Source organism: Hyla sarda, chromosome 9 (assembly GCF_029499605.1).
Source record: "Hyla sarda isolate aHylSar1 chromosome 9, aHylSar1.hap1, whole genome shotgun sequence".
Taxonomy (NCBI): Eukaryota; Metazoa; Chordata; class Amphibia; order Anura; family Hylidae; genus Hyla; species Hyla sarda.
In genome coordinates this window covers 144,073,797-144,094,567 of record NC_079197.1, presented here as the reverse complement: position 1 = coordinate 144,094,567, position 20,771 = coordinate 144,073,797, and the positions used below count along the sequence as shown (strand labels likewise).

Genomic DNA, 20,771 nt, shown 5'->3' with positions numbered 1-20,771 from the left:
ATCCACCCCCATGCTTAACAGTTGGACAGAGGTTCTTTTCATTAAATTATGTTCCCCTTCTTCTCCAAACGTACCTTTGCTCATTCTGGCCAAAAAGTTTAATTTTAACTTCATCGGTCCACAGAACTTGTTTCCAAAATGCATCAGGCTTGTCTATATGTTCATTTGCAAAGTTCAAACACTGATTTATGTGGTGAGGATGTAGAAGAGGTTTTCTTCTGATGACTCTTCCATGAAGGCCATATTTGCACAAGTATCTCTTTATAGTGGAGTAGTGTACCACAACTCCAGTGTCTGCCAGATCTTTCTGGAGTGATTGTGCAGTCAAATGTGGGTTTTGAATTGTTTTTCTCACAATCCTGCGAGCTGTTCTGTCTATTTTTCTTGGTCTTCCAGATCTTGCTTTAACTTCCACTGTTCCTGATGACTGCCATTTCTTAATTACATTCCGAACAGAGGATATTGACATCTGAAAATGTTTTGCTATCTTCTTATAGCCTTCTCCAGCTTTGTAAGCGTCAACTATTTTCAGTTTCAGATTTCTAGACAACTGCTTAGAAGAGCCCATGGTGCTGATTTTGGGGCAAGGTCAGATGAGTCTGGGCATTTAAAACCTTTGAGATTGACATCACCTGGTCTTCCCAGATGACGATTGAGAACAATCCATGACACTGGCAGGTCTCAGCTTTGCAAAGGGGCAGTGCATGCTATAAATACTGCAGGGTGCCCAAACTTTTGCAGACACCATTTTTTTGTTTTCTGTTATTTTGAAAGTGTAAATGATGGAGATAAAATCTAACTTTTGTTGACATATTATAAGAATGTCTTATCTGTAATTTGATGCCTTTTGGAGATTTTTCCATCTTCCCTTGGCTTCTTTATGCACATTAATACAAATTTTTACCTGGGGTGCCCAAATTTTAGATCCCCACTGTATACCCCTACACAGTTACCCCCCCCCCCCCCCCCCCCCAATAAAAATGAGAGACGTCTGGTGAGAGACGTCTGGTACGGCACGGTTTCTAAAATGGAGCCTCCAGTTCATGCTGGGAGTTTTGCAACAGCTGGAAACACTGCCGTAAGGTAATTTTGGTATCGGAGGCAAGTGTAATTCTTGCATCCGGGTCCCTCCCTATGCAAATCCCTAATTTAGGCCTCAAATGGGCATGGTGCTCTCTCACTTTGGAGCCCTGTCGTATTTCAAGGCAACAGTTTAGGACCACATATGGGGTAATTGCCTAACAAATTTTGGGTGGATTTTTCTCCTTTTACCCCTTCATGTTATTGTATAGTTTACACTTACATGCTGGTGTTGCCCCATACTTTTCAAGAAAAGGAAAAAAAGACCTCCAAAATTTGTAACACTTACGGAAATACCCCATATGTGGACGTAAAATGCTCTGTGGGCGCACAACAAGGCTCAGGAGTGAGAGCACCATGTACATTTGAGGTGATTTGCACAGGGGTGGCTGATCGTTACAGCGGTTCTGACATAAACGCAAAAAAACAAGACGCCCACATGTGACCTCATTTTGGAAACTACACCCTCACGGAACGTAACAAGGGGTATAGTGAGCCTTAACACCCCACAGGTATTTGAAGAATTTTTGTTAAAATTGGACGTGAAAATGAAATTTTTTACATTTCTTTTCACTGAAATGCTGGTGTTATCCCAAATATTTTATTTTCACAAGGGGGAATAGGAAAAAAGGCCCCCAAAATTTGTATCCCCATTTCTTCTGAGTATGGAAATGCCCTATATGTGGATCTAAAGTGCTTTGTGGGCGCACTACAAGGCTCAGAAGAGAAGGAGCGCCATTGGGCTTTTGGAGAGAGAATGTGTCTGAAATTGAAGGAATTGTGTTTACAAAGCCCCCCGTGATGCCAGTGGCCCCCCACATGTGACCCCATTTGGGAAACTACACCCCTCACGTAATGTAATAAGGGGTACAGTGAGCATTTACACCCCACAGGTGTCTGACAGATTTTTTGGAACAGTGTAATTTTTCATTTGCACAGCCCACTATTCCAAAGATCTGTCAAACGCCAGTGGGGTGTAAATGCTCACTGCACCCCTTATTAAATTCTGTGAGTGGTGTAGTTTCCAAAATGGGGTCAAATGTGGGGGGTTTCTGCTGTTCTGGCACTATGGTGGCCTTTTTAAACGCACATGGCCCCCGACTTCAATTTCAGCAAAATTCTCTCTCCAAAAGTCAAATGGTGCTCCTTCTGTTCTGAGACCTGTAGTGCACCAGCAGAGCACTTAATCGGGAGAAATTGGGCTTACATTTTGGGGTCCATTTTCCCCTATTACCCCTTGTGAAAATGAAAAATTTGGGGTAACACCATCATTTTAGTGTTTAAAAATAAAATTTTCCATTTTCACGTCCAACTTCAATGCAAAGTCGTCAAACACCTGTGAGGTGTTAAGGCTCACTATACCCCTTGTTACGTTCCTTGAGGGGTGTAGTTTCCAAAATAGTATGCCATGTGGGGGTTATTTTGCTGTTCTGGCACCATGGGGGCTTCCTAAATGCAACATGGCCCCTAATCCCAGTTTCTCTTTCCCTCTTGAGCCATGTTGTGAGCCCGCAGAGCACTTTATATCAACATATGAGGTATTTCCATACTCGAGAGAAATTAGGCTACACATTTTGGGGGGCTTTTTCTCCTTATACCACTTTTAAAAATGAAAAAAAATTAGGCTACAAGAACATGTTAGTGTAAAAAATGCAGATTTTGATTTTTCTCCTCCACTTTGCTGCTATTCTTGTGAAACACCTAAAGGGTTAATAAACTTTCTGAATGTCATTTTGAATACTTTGAGGGGTGAAGTAATATAGGGTCTATAATGGGGTCAAATCCACTTCAAACTTAACCCCTTCAGGACCAAGCCCATTTTTTCCTTAAGGATCAGAGCGTTTTTTGCACATCTGACCACTGTCACTTTAAACATTAATAACTCTGGAATGCTTTTAGTTATCATTCTGATTCCGAGATTGTTTTTTCGTGTCGTGTCGTGTGTCGTGTTTTTTATAATTGAATTTTCAGGCTTAGTAGTGGAAGCCGTCTTGTAGACAGAATCCATTACTAAGCCAGGACTTAGTGTTAGCCCCAAAAAACAGCTAACGCTAACCTCCAATTATTACTCGGTACCCACCATCGCAGGGGTGCTGGGAAGAGCTGGTACCAACAGGCACAGAGCATCAAAAATGGCGCTCCTGGGCCTAGGCTTCAAAAATATACAAAATAAACTTAAACTCACCTTCCGACGTTCCCAGTTACTTTCCTCACAGTCCCTCCGCTGCGGTCCTGGGGATGGGAACAGAGCTGTCAGTCTATCACCCGCTGCAGCAATGTCTCGCCTCGGCCGCTGATAGACTGAGCCCACTGTCATGTAGGGAGTAGGCCGGCTTCATACATGACAGTGCACTCAGCCTATCACCGGCCGCAGCGATGACCCGCCCCGGCCGATGATAGGCTGGCAGCTCTGTGACTTTCCCGTCCCAAGGAAACAACAAGAGGACCGCAGCGCAGGTATGGTACCAGAGCCCAGGAAACAAACGTTATTTGTAGTACAGTACAGATTTCTAGCGCCGGCGGCCCGCAACTCATAGGAGGATGAGCAGAGGAGCCCTTGCGGTGACATGATGTGGGGACAGATGTGGGGACAGCGCAGTTGATAATTCATTTGGGGGGGGGTGTTGGAAGAGAAGCGGTGCTCAGGACACATGGAGGGGGGGGGGAATACCATTAAATACCGTGGAACCACCATCACTTACAAAAATACCGTTATACACGTTTTTGCTCATACCGCCCAGCTCTAGTCCTCGCCCACCCTGGTAACGTCAGGCTGTTGCTGTTTGGTTGGTATCTGGCTGATACTGAAAATACTATGTGTTTTTTTTTTTCATATAAATAAACAAAAAAAGTGAGTGGTTCCCCATATTTTCAGATTCAGCCAGATACCAACCAAGCAGCAACAGCCTGGACCATTGTTACTGGCCCTCCCCAGCCTAAATAATTCCAGCCTGAGCCCAGGATTGACATTTTTGACGCTCGGGGCCTGTTGGTACTGGCTCTTCCCGACACCCTTGTGGCGGTGAGTACAGGGGTAATAATTGGGGGTTAGTGCTAGGTGATTTTGGGGCTAATGCTAAGCCCCAGCTTAGTAATGGATTTTGTCTACAAGGCAGCTTCTACTACTAAGCTTGAAAATTTTATTAAAAAAAAAAATACTCTCCCACAGCCCTCATTAACCCTGTTATTGACATTTAAAAAAAATGCTGGTCATTGTCGCAATCCACCGAATCTGACGTAGTTCTCCGCTTTCACGTATCTGAAGTGAGAAGAAAAAAAACAAGTTAGTATATTTTTGGCGCTCTCCCTCGGGGTGTTCCTAAACAGGGAGCCTCCAATTGTTGACATGTGCCTACTGTATCCTGTATATACAGTCATCTATAGACAGCTGTATATACAGAATAGCGCACAAAATACTTAACCCAGAACTGCTCAGCAGCAGCGTGGCTTAACGCTTTCCTTGCTGGGCTCCTGTATAGTATACATGGGTACACTATGCACCCCAGTATATGTATATGCTCTTCTTATATGTATATGCTCACTCCTTACCTCCTTTCACTCAGTCAGCCGGGCACTCTGCATCTGACCCACAGAGTGGTACCCTGAAGGCAGTGAAAAATTACTGTTTCCACACACCTGCAAAAACATAACAAAAAAAAATGCAAGAAAAACTGACAAAACGCAGGAAAAAGCTGTGACAGTTTTTCTGGTGTTTTTGCTGGTGGACAAAAAAACTAAATGAAATCCTGGCCTCAAAGCAATAGAACAAAATCCCTGTGTCCACTTTTCCTGTGAGGTGCAGCTCAGGTGAACAAATAGAACTGTGTGGAGATTTAGAACTGTGCACAAAATGTATCATGTGCATTGCACAAGTATGGTAAATTTGGTGCAATTGCACCAAATTTAGACCAACCAAAACGATCTATGCAAAACTTCTACCTACACCAACATTGATAAATTTCCCCCTCAAAGCTTCCCCATTGTGTTCTATTTGTAGGAGAGATATCCTGCCCTCTGTGTCTTGCGGTATGAGACAAAAGTAAGCACAAACGATTTATGGATAAGGGTGGGAACCCCCGCCTTCCCCTCCTTGGCTGATGAGCCATAGACATTCCCCACCCATTGCTGCTGCATCTAAAAGAAATCTGCCTCAGTTAAATGAGTTTCCTGAAGTACTATAGTGGAGTTAAACCTTTTGAGATAATGTAAAAAGAGCCTGGGGGCACACCCAGGTACCCTTATAATAAAGTTTGGGAAAGGGATACAGCAGCGATGAGTAAGACATTGGACCCATCTTGGACCCATACAAGTGGACAGTAAATATAGTAGTATAATACAGCACACCTAGAAAAAAGATGGCACTGGAAACATGGTGCAAAGGAACATGGAAAATGCAAAAGAACACAAGGACTAAAACACATACAATAATGGACACACAGAGCGCTGCAGAAACACAGATACTCATCACTTGTGTGTAGGACTCCCTTTCTTTGGGTGACATAGGAAAGAGGATGAGAAAACTCTGAGAGGACGGTGAATCACCAACCCCCTCCCCAGCCTAGCCTATGTGGGGTGACCCTAGACCCTCATAGAACAGACTAATAGGGAGGAACCTGGAAAGCAAAACAACATGGTATCACATGAGGGCACATAAGGCCTGAGGAGACCTTCCAGCCATGGGCATGTCCACGATAAAGGCCGGGAATCCAGCTGAAGAGCAACATAGCAGATGAGGAGTTCATCAATCAGGAGAGGAGTGATGGTCACTGCCATAGCCAAGCCTCGGAGAATATTGTCGCCAACGACGGTTCCTTGGGTCAGGAGAATATGCAGAGTCTCTAGTAGCCGATCTGGAGCGTCGACCTTCCCTGAGTGAGTGAGATCTGCAACTCGGTGATGGCCGAGTGGAGTGTTGTGAAGAAGTCAGGACCTGGTCAGGAGAAGAGGCCACCGCCTCTGGAGTTTTGTAGACAGAAATAGTCCCATGTGCTTGGAACACCCATAACGTAGCCTGATACTGTAGTTGAAATCGGTAGTTGGCTTTGAAGAGCGATGTGCAAATGGCACTGAAGGACCTCCTGCATTTCACCACTTACACAGAAAAGTCCTCAAAAAGCAGGAGGCGCATGCCATGGATCACTAATGGTTGCGACAGGCGCCGGTAAGTTTGCAGTATTTCCACCTTGTCATTAAAGTCCAGAAAACGAAGGATGACCTGGAGGGGGCCATTCGCCCATGCAGCTGGTACACCCTGAGAGGGGGCAGGAGGGGGGGGGACCAATCCTATGGGCCCATTCCACCCGGCAAGGATGGCAGAGGCCAAGGGCTTTGGGCATTTTGCGCTTGCAGAAGCACTGTAGGTCAGGAGAGGCAAGTGTTAACTCCCACAATGCGCAAATTATTACGCCAAGACCTGTTTTCTAGATCTTCGAGTTTTTTACTCGCTCGGGCTAATTCAGATTCAGTAGCACGTAGGTACCTTAGAGCCGTCATCTCCCCATCTTCCAGGTGTGACACTCTATGTTCAACCTCAGTCAAGCAGCCAGAGTGCTCCTTTATCTCAATCTGTAAATTCTGCAATGTGGCTTTAGAACTTCTTCCACAATGTGCTGCACATTAGGAATGATTCGGAGCGCTACTTCAGCAGCCAGGAGTTGATAATCTATTTGAACTGAGGCCCCTGGGAAGACCGAGGTCTGAAGTCCCCGAGAAGCTCTGGCTGTGGGCTTATCTATGCCCATAGGTGAGCTGGCTGTCTGGGGTGATTGGTCAGTTTGCACGCTGACCTCCATTTCAGCCACCACTGCTGGGGATATTATTGGTGCGGTCAGTGGAACTGCAGGCTGGCCGCCATGCTGAATATACTAGTCCATGCCTGGAGAGTTGCAGAGGGCCGTCAGATCCCTCAGGAGGCGTCTGAGAGCCGATACGGAGCAGGTATGTGCTGGGGGTACGGGAGCTCACTTCAGGCCGCACCAGAATTGGAGGTCATAGGATTCATTCTTTGGGAGAAATATTTTGCATACATGCTTTTTCTTCCCCCACAGCTGTCTTTACTCAGGACTGGTGCAAGGATTTTTGCTACCCTAGGCAAAAGCTAATTTTGCTGCCCATTGTCTCCACTCTTTGACACATCCCACCTTTTTACTGGGGTGACACACTAACAAACCTCCTCCTCATGTAATCCTCTTACTACTGGGGTGACACACTGTAACAAATTGTCTCATGTAATCTCTTTACTACTGGGGTGACACACTGTAACAAACCCCCTCCTCACACAACAGTTGTTCAGATGAGCACTGGGTGCTTCAGATGCTGGCTGGTTGCTATCTTTCTTGCAGCAGGTAGAGCACTACCCCCATATCGCAACAATGTTAAGGTTTATTTGCCACCCCAGGATTCGATCCCCTGTAAAGTCTCCCATACAAGTTAAAACCATACACCTTACTGCTTAGCATTTATACTCAGCCATGGATTATACATATGCTCCAACCAGCCTATTGGTTTCAAAGGGGGGAGGGGAGGGGAGGCATTGATGTTAAAAGCACCATACACAGGACCACAAGCTTAACAGCACCACGAGGGGAGCCGCGGGGCCAAGTGACGTCCCCACTGACCACCTGACCCTCACTCCTGCAGTTTATTTTAATTTTATTCTGTGTATATATAGTGTGAATTATGTACAATATGTAACTGGACCTGAAGAAGAAGGTACAACCTTTGAAACGCGTTGTCCATACTGTCCACTGATCTACATCATCTGAAGTCTCCGGGAGTGCGCCTTTTGACATACAATCGGATTTCCCCCCCTGGTCCAGAAGTCACCCCTGCCAGGCTGCCTTCCTTCCAGCTGGTCCTTCCTGCATCTGCACCGATGCTACAGCGGGACCGACAGTTGGCTGCCTCCCGACACTGGAATACCTTTTTGCCTGCCAGCACAACACACAAAGGTGAGCAAAATCTACCTTTATTCCTAACTTGCATGCCATAACATCTGGGATTACCGCACTATCAGCACCGCTTCTGCTCCCCCCCCCCCCTCGATCGCTTTTTTCCCCCCCCTCTCTCTGCCCCCATCAAGAGGGCACTCTAGGCGGCTGCCTACTTTGCATGTCTCAAAGGGTACTGTCATGGTGAGCGATATGTGAGGGTACAATTATGCCTTACACACACACATTATATATATTATTTTCCACCAGGTCTACTATAGGAAAAATGTTTTTTTATTTTTTTTTTACAACAATACCTGGTGTCTCAGTAGTAATTTAAAGGAGATGTTTCATACTTTAAATTACAGAAAAACGTATCCCCTATCAGCAGGATAGGGGATAAGTTTTAGATCGCAGGGGGTCTGACCGCTGGGGCCCCTGCGATCTGCTGTACGGAGCCCCAGCTCTCCCTGGGAGCGACACGTCACAACCTCCGCCCAAAGCAGGGGGGGGGGGGGGAGCACCGCACCTCCACCATATATCTCTATGAGAGAGCCGTTTGGCTATTTTTGGGCTTCCTATTGAGATATATGGAGGGGGCATGGAAGCCCCTGCTTCAGATGGTGGTCGCGATGCGCTGCTCCCGAGGAGAATTCGGGTTCTGTACTGGAGATCACAGGGGGCACCAGCAATCGGACCCCTGTGATCTAAACCTATACGTTTTTCTGTAATTTTAAGTATGAAACATCTCCTTTAAGAAACACTAGGGCAGTGGTTGGGGAAGGACTTTCAGCCTCTCGGTGTACTGTTCCTATTAGGGTCAAGGAGAAATCTCTTCATTGGTACTGTCACGGTGGACCAAATTATCGATTAGGCATAATTCTAGCTTTTCACCATATTCACTGACTTGTAGTGCACATTGCAGATGCATCAAAGCCTTGAAAAGTTTCTTTACTTATTGGACACTTCTTCAGGACTTCTCGTAGATTATCACGTTGTTTTACTCTCTCTACAGAGTCTTGCTAAAGCTTCCAAACTGCTTTGTCCAACAGGGAAAAAAAAAAAAAAGGTCTTGTCATTGACGACATTGAAGAATATGTGTATAAAGGTCGTCCTGTTTTGTCCAAGGTTGCGCGCAGCCTGCCCACTAGTGGTGCATAGTAAGAATCAACTCTAAGGTTACATAATCCGTCTTCTTTGATTTTCTCAGCATTGGTGTATTTGACTATTGTTTAGGCTGCTCTTTGCTCGTGTCAATTCATAGTTCTCTAAAATTTTATGGCTATAAAATGTAACCAAGTTTGGCATAGTCTTCTTTTTATATGACGGACCGATTTGGCGTCGCTTGTCATATTTTGGAATGTCCATTAGGGGGAGCCAGTGACCTGTTACGAATATGGTACGTAGATTTTGTGTTGCTATAGAGCATTGTTTTCCAAACACTGTGTATCCGGCTATTGCAAAACTACAACTCCAAGCATGCTCGGACAGCCTTCGGCTGTCCGAGCATGCTGGGAGTCGTAGTTTTGCAACAGCCGAAGATACACTGTTTTTGAAAACACTGCTCTAGAGCTTTAGTTCCTGCTAAGTGGCCACAGTACATAATAAAAATGACTCAGCATATGTTTTTCCAAATTCATTGTTGAAGGCCATGCGGTGTTGCTGGTATGGCAGGCTTCACATCATTATGTGCACTTACGGTACATGTATATACATAGTAACATAGTTTGTATGGTTAAAAAAAAGACTAGAGTCCATAGATTTCAGTCTAAAAGCCTACTGTGTTGATCCAGAGGAAGGCAAAAAAAAAAAAAAAAAACAGGCTAATGCCGATTGCTCCATGACAGAGGAAAAATTCCTTCCCCACCCCAATAATGGCATCAGAATAAATCCCTGGATCAACGTTCTATCCTCATAAATCTAGTACAGTGGTCCCTCAACATACGATGGTAATTCGTTCCAAATGAACCATCGTTAGTTGAAACCATCGTATGTTGAGGGATCGGTGCAATGTTAAGTAAAGGAGGTTATACTCACCTGTCCGCGCCGCTCCGGACCGTCACCGCTGCCCTGGATGTCGCCCTCCATCGCTGTCGCCGCGTCCCTAGGGTGTCCCTGCCGCTCCGGACCGTCTCTGCTGCCGGGGATCGTTGCTCTTCATCGCGGTCATCACGTTGCTGCGCACCCTGCTCCTATTGGATGATGGGACGTCGTGCGTGGCGACGTAATGACTAGTGTTGCTCACGAATATTCGCAATGCGAATTTTATTCGCGAATATCGCATATTCGCGAATATCGCATATTCGCGAATTCGCGAATATTCGCGAATATAGCACTATATATTCGTAATTACGAATATTCGTTTTTTTTTTGTTTTTTTTTCACAGTACACATCACAGTGATCACCCCTCTCTGCTTCCAGCTTATGTGGTGTAAAGAAGGCTGTAATACTACTGTGTGAGACTGGGGCGCGAATATTCGTATATGCGAAGATTTGCATACGCCAATTTTCACATATGCGAATTTCCTCTTATGCTAATTTTCGCATGCGCGAATATTCGCATATGCGAAAATAAAACGGGGATATTACGAATTTGCGAATATTCGCGAATATATGACGAATATTCGTCCATATATTCGCGAATTCGAATATGGCCTATGCCGCTCAACACTACCTGTAATGTTATATCTGTCCAGAAAAACATCCAGTTTATTGACTCTGACATCACAACATCATGTGGCAGAGAGTTCCATAGTCACACTGCTCTTACAGTAAAGAATCTCTGTCTGTGATGATGGTAAAACCTTCTTTCCTCTGGACGTAGAAGATGCCCCCTTATCATTGTTACCTGTCTAGGTATAAAAAGACCACTAGAAAGGTCTCTGTACTGTTCATTCATATATTTGTACATTGTGACAGATCGCACCTAAGACGTCTTTTCTCTAAACTAAATAACCCCAAGCTTGATAACCTGTCTTGGTCCTGTAATCCTCCCATACCATTAATATGTTGGCATCCTGTTAAAATGGAGTGACAACATATAGGCCATTTCTTGCATACATACGTGTATTCCCCAGGACTCACCGACATGGTCTGCAAGTGCTTTTAAATCCCAGTAAGTATATGTATGTGGAGTCGGGGTGCAATGCAGGGTAGATGCAGGGCAGATGTTATGGCTCATGGGGCAGATGGTATTCTCCCCTTCTTGTCGTGACGCCAGGGTGTGGTTTAGCCTTAACCACTTGAAGGTAATACCACTGTTCCTGGCTTAGGCAGGGGCAATAACCCCTTAAGGACTCAGGGTTTTTCCGTTTTTGCACTTTCGTTTTTTCCTCCTTACCTTTTAAAAATCATAACCCTTTCAATTTTCCACCTAAAAATCCATATTATGGCTTATTTTTTGCGTCGCCAATTCTACTTTGCAGTGACATTAGTCATTTTACCCAAAAATGCATGGCGAAACAGAAAAAAAAATCATTGTGCGACAAAATGGAAAAAAAAACGCCATTTTGTAACTTTTGGGGGCTTCCGTTTCTACGCAGTGCATATTTCGGTAAAAATTACACCTTATCATTATTCTGTAGGTCCATACGGTTAAAATGATCCCCTACTTATATAGGTTTGATTTTGTCGCACTTCTGGAAAAAATCATAACTACATGCAGGAAAATTTATACGTTTAAAAATCTCATCTTCTGACCCCTATAACTTTTTTATTTTTCCACGTACAGGGCGGTATGAGGACTCATTTTTTGCGCCGTGATCTGAAGTTTTTATCGGTATGATTTTTGTTTTGATCTGACTTTTTGATCACTTTTTATTCATTTTTTAATGTTATAAAAAGTTACCAAAATACGCTTTTTTGGACTTTGGAATTTTTTTGCGCGTACGCCATTGACCGTACGGCTTAATTAATGATATATTTTTATAGTTCGGACATTTACGCACGCGGCAATACCACATATGTTTATTTTTTTTTTTTTACACTGTTTTATTTTTTTTATGGGAAAAGGGGGGTGATTCAAACTTTTATTAAGGAAGGGGTTAAATGACCTTTATTAACACTTTTTTTTTACTTTTTTTTTGCAGTGTTATAGGTCCCATAGGGACCTATAACACTGCACACACTGATCTCTTATGCTCCCATAGGGACCTATAACACTGCACACACTGATCTCTTATGCTCCCATAGGGACCTATAACACTGCACACACTGATCTCTTATGCTCCCATAGGGACCTATCACACTGCACACACTGATCTCTTATGCTCCCATAGGGACCTATAACACTGCACACACTGATCTCTTATGCTCCCATAGGGACCTATAACACTGCACACACTGATCTCTTATGCTCCCATAGGGACCTATAACACTGCACACACTGATCTCTTATGCTCCCATAGGGACCTATAACACTGCACACACTGATCTCTCCCATAGGGACCTATAACACTGCACACACTGATCTCCTATGCTGATCACTGGCGTGTATTAACACGCCTGTGATCAGCATTATCGGCGCTTGACTGCTCCTGCCTGGATCTCAGGCACGGAGCAGTCATTCGTCAATCGGACACCGAGGAGGCAGGTAAGAGCCCTCCCGGTGTCCGATCAGCTGTTCGGGACGCCGCGATTTCACCGCGGCGGTCCCGAACAGCCCGACTGAGCAGCCGGGATACTTTCAGTTTCACTTTAGAAGCGGCGGCCAGCTTTGACCGCCGCTTCTAAAGGGTTAATACCGCACATCGCCGCGATCGGCGATGTGTGGTATTAGCCGCGGGTCCCGGCCGTTGATTAGCGCCGGGACCCACGCGATATGATGCGGGATCGCGGCGCGATCCCGCTTCATATAGCGGGAGCCGGCGCAGGACGTAAATATACGTCCTGCGTCGTTAAGGGGATAAGGACACCAATGCCAGATTAAGGATAACGGCAGGTTTACTGAGGCAAGACAGGTGATATAGTCTTTGCAGTACAGCCAAATATCTAGGGAGGTGACCAGTAACACAGGGGGACCTCGCAGGCTTGCTGGGACTTGCAGTAGTTAGACTGACTTTAGTGCAGGCCACGGTGACTACAGATGGACTTGACTTGACAGAGATGGTGACTGACAATAAGATGACTTGACTTACTGATGACCGACTTGTGGCTGCAGGACTTTAGGCTCGAGGCCTCCAATGCTCTGGACACAGACACTGAGACGACTGCACTGGACCTCAGCATACAGCAGAAGAGAGAGATTTTAGCCCCTCCCCTTGTTATATAGGGGGGCTGTGCAAGGAGCCCATAGGTCACTTGGGGGGTCACCTGGTCACTGGGGTTCTCTGGGTAACAATGCAATCCTGTGGTACATAGGGTATGCTGCAGGAGAGCCCCAAGGACACGCAGGGACTCTGCCTGACAGGGCAGAAGTACATTACAGGGCCACATCCTGTACTGGGACATTACATGTATGCTTGTGGAAAATGGTCTGAATGCGGTCACTAATTTACGTTCAGGCCACTAAAGGGAATGGTGCCATGCTAGTATGCACTAGTATACATCATTTTGACAGGATAGTGACAGTGTAGTGCAAGCGATATCAATGGGTCTTAAAGGGGTACTCCGACGAAAAAAACATCTTATCCCCTATTCAAAGGATCAGGGATAAAATGTCTGATCGCTGTATTGTACAGCATTTTTCATACATTTTAACAGAGCTGATTTTAGCTGATTTTGAAGTGATTTTCTAAAATCGTAGTAATAAAAAGTGTTTGCCATATTTCGCAAAATTGTGGCATAATCTCCATTTTTGCCATGATTTGGGGAAATCACAGAAAAAAACTGAAAAAACAGCAAGAATAGCAATGTGTGAACACAGCTTCAGAGGACATGTATACCTACTATATATCCCGATCCCACAGAGAAAGCAGCAGCAGTATACAGATAGAGCTAGAGGGGAGGTTTATGACTATAATATATCCAGATCACATAGAGACAGCAGCAGTATACAGATAGAGCTGGAGGGGAGGTATATAACTACTATAACAGTATATACTGATTCCATAGAGATAGCAGCAGTATACAGATAGATCTGAGGGACACTGTATTTCTGCTATATATCCTGATCCCATGGAGATAACAGCAGTGTGCAGATCTGGGAGGAGAGGTGTATAACTACTATATATCCTGATCCTATAGAGAAAGCAGATAGAGCTGGAAGGAGTCTGGGAGCTAGTAGGAGGGGATATGGTAGGTGAGGATATCCTGCAATTCACAGAAAGTCAGAGTCTGATCTCCTGTTGTAACCATTAGGCATGGTGATCACATGACCAAATAATAGTAATGAAAAGTATAGATGCATCTGTGCTGGAATAAAACAAATGACACTGTACGACTAGTGATGAAAGTGTGCATGATTTGGACAAAAAAACAACAACAAAAAAGGAGTGCTTCTTTAAAGGGGTATTCCGGCTGTCAGGCCCAAGGCCTGATTATTAAAATCCTATATGTGTATTATAAATTATAACTGTGTGTGATGGATTGTCCAGGACATGGGTGAGAGGTCCTTCGGACAGTGTGTCCTTTTGTGTATTTGGGTCTGGCTGTGTGTTTACATCTCCTTTGAAGTCAAAGGCTTTTTTGAAGTCCTGCACTCTGGTCCCATCCTATAATCAAACAGATAAGGGGCCAGGAAGAGAGAAGACCCCCTGGTGGGATCAGAGGGGAGGGGGTAATGGAGTCTCCCTCCAAAGAAAGCAGATATATATTTAAAACAATGCTAGACTCAGTGTGTTAAAAGCTGGGCCACAAGCAGACAAGTCCACCCTAAGAACAACTCTCTCACTGAAGGACTGATACCATCATGCTGTAAGAACTTCATCTTTTGTTTTCTTAACTTGTCTTGCTAAACTCTTTTATATATTTTTATACCTGTATGTCATTTGTTTCTGTATTTTTATATAGTCAGCACTGTGATACCTTTTATCAGATTAAATGTTTCATTAATCAGCTCTGGTCTTTGATCTCTAAATATATGAGCTCACCTTTCTGAAGGAGGCTCTGGTAAAACACGTTTATCTAAGGATTAATTTGGTGACTTGCTGGCACTAGTAGTGGATACCCAGAGGTCTGGCGGCTTTAACCCTTGCACCATCACACTCTTTCTAGCGTCTTGGCTGGACCAATAGGGTGTGATCGTGACACCGGCCCTAAGACATCTTATCCCCTATCCAAAGGATAGGGGATAAGACCACTAGGGACCCCCGCAATCTTGCATTCAGCAGCCACCTCTTTGAGCTGCACGCCGCGCTGCCAGCTCACAAACTGCCAGGTGCCGACCACGGGGCTGAAGTATCGTGACATCGCTATACTCCAGCCCCGTGATCGGCACCCGCACCCCCGCGGTCAGACATCTTGTCCCCTATCCTTTGGATAGGGGATAAGATGTCTTAGGGTCGGAGTTCCCCTTTAATGGTGCAACATGCAAGATTCTTCAACAGCTGTTCACTATTTTTTTTATTTTTATATAGTATTAGAGTTCTAGTTGTAGTGGTGCCCATGCGGTCCACCTCATGAGCAGGCCAGTACTATAGATAACAGTAGAGGAAGTTGTTTCAGACTATTTACTGGGGTCCAATGGTTTAAAGGGGTTCTCCGCTGCTCAGTGTTTGGAACAAACTGTTCCGAAAGCTGGAGCTGGCGCCGGAAGCTTATGATGTCATAGCCCCGCCCCCTCATGATGCCACGCCCCCTCAATGCAAGTCTATGGGAGAGGGTGTTACAGCCATCACGCCCCCTCCCATAAACTTGCATTGAGGGGGCGAGGTGTGATGTCATGAGGGGTGGGGCTATGACATCACGAGCTCCTGGCTCCAGCGTTCGGAACAGTTTGTTCCAAACGCTGAGCAGCGGAGTACCCCTTTAAAATGAAGTCTTTGCTATAACAAGTCATTTCATTGACAGGACCAACCACAGTGCTGTCAGAGGGAACCAGAAATATTGTAGAGGCAATGAAAAAGTATGGAGTTCGAAAAGTGGTGGCCTGCTTGTCATGTAAGTATAGGGATAACTTTTTACTTAGCTTTTAGTGTTATTTCTTTTCACAACATGAAACCAACAAATCTAATCGGTGACTGCAGGCCTTTTTATGTATGGTGTAATAGAGCACATGAGCATGAATGTTTTACGAAAACTAACAAAAACCTGGTCCTGTAGCCCATAGCAATCAATCGCAATGGAGATTTCATTTTTCTGGAACATTGTAAGAAATTTAAATCTGACTGGTTGTTATGGGTGACAATTCCAGATTTTTGTTAAAAACAAAAGCAGCTCACGTATAGTATATATTGTGCAAGCTGTGACTAGTGGGTTACACTTCCAGATCATAAACCTCATCTAGTTGCGAGTTATGATATCCTTCTTCTTTAAGGAACCCCACCTTTTGGAGATTGCTGGATGATAGGGTCTGTATCTGTTGTGAGATACCATTAAAGGGGTACTCCGCTGCTCAGCATTTGGAACAAACTGTTCCAAATGCTGGAGCCGTCGCCGGGAGCTTGTGACGTCATAGCCCCGCCTCGTCATGACATCATGCCCCACCCCCTCAATGCAAGTCTATGGGAGGGGTTGTGACCGCTGCCACGCCCCCTCCCATAGACTTGCATTGAGGGGGTGGGGCATGATGTCATGAGGGGGCAGGGCTATGACATCACAAGCTGCTGGCTCCAGAGTTGGGAACAGTTTGTTCCAAACGCTGAGCAGCAGAGTACCCCTTTAAACGTGTTGTATAACAGTTGATGTGAAGCATATTTCAATGGCGCTTAGGTTGCATAGAAAAGTTTGGAAAGATTAAAAAAAAAACAAGCTAAAATAATAAACCAACAGTTACTCACCTCTCCACAGTCTTCCTTTACTGCTGCAGCCAGTCAATGGTCTTATGGCATACTCCTGGCGTCATGGCTGCCATCACTGAGCAGGAGTACAGCATGTGACCCCTGAAGCTACTGATTGGCTGCAGCAGTCACATGTCATCCACTTCAAAAGGAAGACTAGTGCCAACCGGAGCCTGAACAGGGGATCAATGCAAGATCAGAGAGGTGAGTAAGTGTTGGTTTAATACTTTATATAATCTGAGACCTTTTTTTTGATAACCCCTTTAATGGATTTGTAGCCCCACTGTCCACAAATTGCATGTGATATCGTAGACCAGGTGCTGATGATGTTTTTAATGCTGTACAATCTCTTCAATATATACAATTTTTTGTTTTGGTTTTGTTTCTATTATAGCCCTACTGCTACGGGATTTTGCCGAAGTACCATCTAGCTTTCGGCCACTGACTGAGGACCACATACGAATGTACCAGGTCCTCAAAGACTCCGGCCTGGACTATGTGGCTGTGTGTCCTCCATATATTGCAGGTAATCAGGTTCATTGTGGATTTTCCAGAAACCTAAGAGAGTTACATAAATTTAGTGCTTTTCCCCAGGGACCTCCGGTTTTGGACATCAAAGTTCATAGTGGACTATGACAGGCCTCATGTATTATTATCAGTAAGTGTCAGGGGGAACAGCATATGTATTGTTGAACACCACCCAAGTAAATGGGCGACCATGTAGACTATAGTCTTGCTGAGTACCCTCAGATGGCTGGTGCTTTTCTCATGATCTGCACCACACAGAATGGACCTATGGATGGAGGGTAAATATTCCAATAACTATTTACAATTGATCACAAAAGTGATCATTAATACCCTGAATTTACCATCCATTAATAATATATACACTGTAACTTTTAATTAATTGTGCCTAATATTAAATATGTAGCTACATGCTAATAATATGTCACATATACTATTGTTACGGCTGCAATCCACAACTAATAGATTTAGATATTTCTAATATTTCTAATCTGTTGATTTTAAAACAATATACACATTGCCCCCCCCCCCCCCGACGTTTCGCCACCAACAAGTGGCTTTATCAAGGGCACTAGGGCAAATGGCGTGTACATGAGCCAACCTGGGAGCAAACAGAGCGGGGGAACCATTGGCGTAGTGCCGCCTTGACGGGGGTTTTAGTGGCCCTTCCAGATGTTAGTAAGGGGCAATGTGGTTAGAGGTATATTGCAAGGGAATGGGGGTTAAAGGGTTAGATGGCTGCTCCTTTAAGGGACAGTAGCAGGTGGCTCAAGAGTGGGGTGAAAGGGAGGTCATCTGGAGGGGAGGGGTAGGAGTGTATATAGGGGGGTGCTCCAGGGGGGGAGGGTACTCACCAGTCGGCGTGTAGAAGCGAGAAGAAGGTGCCATGTCGTCCCTGAATGATTTTTTCACCCACCTCCGGGCTGCTTCAGCGTCTCATGGGGATGCTTGGGTGCAGGAACAGGTGCGGGGGGTCCTGGGGATCGGGAGTGGGGTGCAGGCTGACCCCCTCCCTGGCTTGCGGCGCGGGTCCTGTAGATCCAGGGCTCCAGAGCGTCTGAGTCCTGAGCCCACTCCCCGTAGCAGGCGGCGGTGCCTGAGCCCTGTGCGGTCTTCCCGGCAGCTGGCAGGTACAGCGAGCAGGGGCACTTCTATAACCTCCGCTGTATGATGTCATCAAACAGGACATGATTTCATTACTGCCTCCAAAGCATTTCATTGGTGAATCAGTAGATAGGTACTGATGTTATCCAGTGAAAGTTTGCCACACAAGATGACGTTAACCTTATCCCATCATGCTCCTGCGTTCATTACCACTATTGACAGGTAAGTGAACCAATCATGAAGCTGTCTCTTACCGGCCACATCTCCTAATGGCTCTGTCCGCGCAGAGAAGTTTGCACTTATACGTAAGTATCTTCGGTAGCCATTATGAGATGGGGCTTCATGATATGTTCAGTTACCTGTCAATAGTGGTAATAAATGCAGGAGCATGATGGGATAAGGTTAACTTCATCTTGTGTGGCAAACTTTCACAGGATAACAACAGTGCCTATCTACTGATTCACCAATGAAATCATATCCTGTTTGATGACATCATACAGGGGAGGTTATATAACCCCCAGGTTGGCTCATGTACACGCCATTCGCCCTATAGCCCTTGATAAAGCCATTTGTTGGTGGCGAAACGTCAGGGGGCATGTGTATATTGTTTTAAAATCAACAAATAGGTCCTTGAAATATCTAAATCTATCAGTTGTGGACTGCAGCCGTAACAATAGTATATGGTGACATATTATTAGCATTTGGCTACAAGCCTTATGGATTTACTGTGATATTATCGGAGACCTAACTGTTGGAATATTTTAATATTAGGCACAATTAATTAAAAGCTACATTTTACAATGTATATATTATTAGTGGATGGTAAATTTAGGGTATTAATGATCACTTTTATGATCAATTGTAAATAGCGTTTCTTATGATCTGATCACGAAGGTCTTGATGTTGGGAGCTTCCTGTAGACATGCATAGATGGCCATGCTGCCCTTTATACATGGCAGGCAAAGCACTGGTACTCCAGCGCCAAGTATTAGATGCATTATTAGGTTTTAGCTTATTTTGGGGCTTTTTTTGACTATCAATATGCAACATGATGCCTGCGATATCATTCACTAAAATTCTGCTACTGTCCATATTCTCTACCTGTACAGATAGTAAACCTTTCACAGGCGATTACACCGTGAGAGTTGAAGCACGTGGAGGGGATGTGATCTCCACCCATGATCTTAGCGACTTCTTTCTTCGCTGTTTGAACACATCCGAGTATGATGGGAAAAAAGTCACTGTGTTTCGGGATTACTGATAACTATTCCCTCTGCTGGTGCGGGACCCAACAACACTCCTTAGTACAGTCATTTTGAAAAATTGTTATGAGAAGCTAGAAATAATGGGGGACATTTATGAAAGCATTTAGTACTATTTTTTGTGTGACTTTTTGATTGTACAGTGTCCTAAGCAAAAAATAAAAAATAAAGAAACTTGCTTACCAAAGCAAAAAGTGACTTTTGACTTGCAGTGGTCAGAGATTTATCAAGTGCGAAAGTCGCAAAAAAGTCGCATGGCATGTCAAAAACCTACAAAATTTACTGCAGCTCAAACATGGAGCAAACAAAGCCACTACCAAAGCAAAAAAAATAGCTTACCGTATTTTTCGCCCTATAGGACGCACCGGCACATAAGACGCACCCAATTTTAAAGGTGCAAAATCTAGAAAATAAAAGATTCTGAACCCAACAGTGATCTTCAACCTGCGGACCTCCAGATGTTGCAAAACTACAATTCCCAGCATGCCCGGACAGCCAACGGCTGTCCGGGCATGCTGGGAATTGTAGTTTTGCAACATCTGGAGGTCCGCAGGTTGAAGACCACTGGATAGGAGGTAATACTCACGTGTCCCCGATACTCCGGACCCGTCACCGGTGCCCTGGATGTCGCTCCATCGCTGTCGCCGCGTCCCTGTGGTGTCCCTGACGCTCCGGACGTCTTCTTCCCCGGGATCCACGCTCTCCGTCATCGTCATCACGTTGCTGTCATCACGTCGCTACGCACGCCGCTCCTATTGGATGACAGGACGGCGTGCGCGACGACGTGATGGCGTCGAAGGAGAGCGGCGGCCATGCAGGGGATCCCGGCATGGAGCAGACAGCGAGGAGGCAGGTAAGGTCCCTCCCGGTGTCCTGTAAGCTGTTCGGGACGCCGCGATTTTACCGCGGCGGTCCCAAACAGCCTGACTGAGCAGCCGGGTTAGTGCCACCTTCCCTTCAGACGCGGAGGTCAGCTTTGATCGCCGCGTCTGAA

General features: G+C 45.2%; 1 protein-coding gene across 1 annotated transcript in view; it reads left to right on the top strand.

The window, feature by feature from the left end:
• The window catches only part of LOC130291417 (flavin reductase (NADPH)-like), a 45,056-nt gene extending 24,864 nt beyond the window's left edge, over positions 1-20,192 (top strand). Inside the window, exons 3-5 of the mRNA XM_056540133.1 lie at positions 15,958-16,047; positions 17,281-17,412; positions 19,625-20,192. Coding sequence (XP_056396108.1) covers positions 15,958-16,047; positions 17,281-17,412; positions 19,625-19,776 — 374 coding nt within the window. The 3' untranslated portion in view covers positions 19,777-20,192. The remainder of the gene's footprint in view (positions 1-15,957; positions 16,048-17,280; positions 17,413-19,624) is intronic.
• Positions 20,193-20,771: the final 579 nt, after the last annotated feature.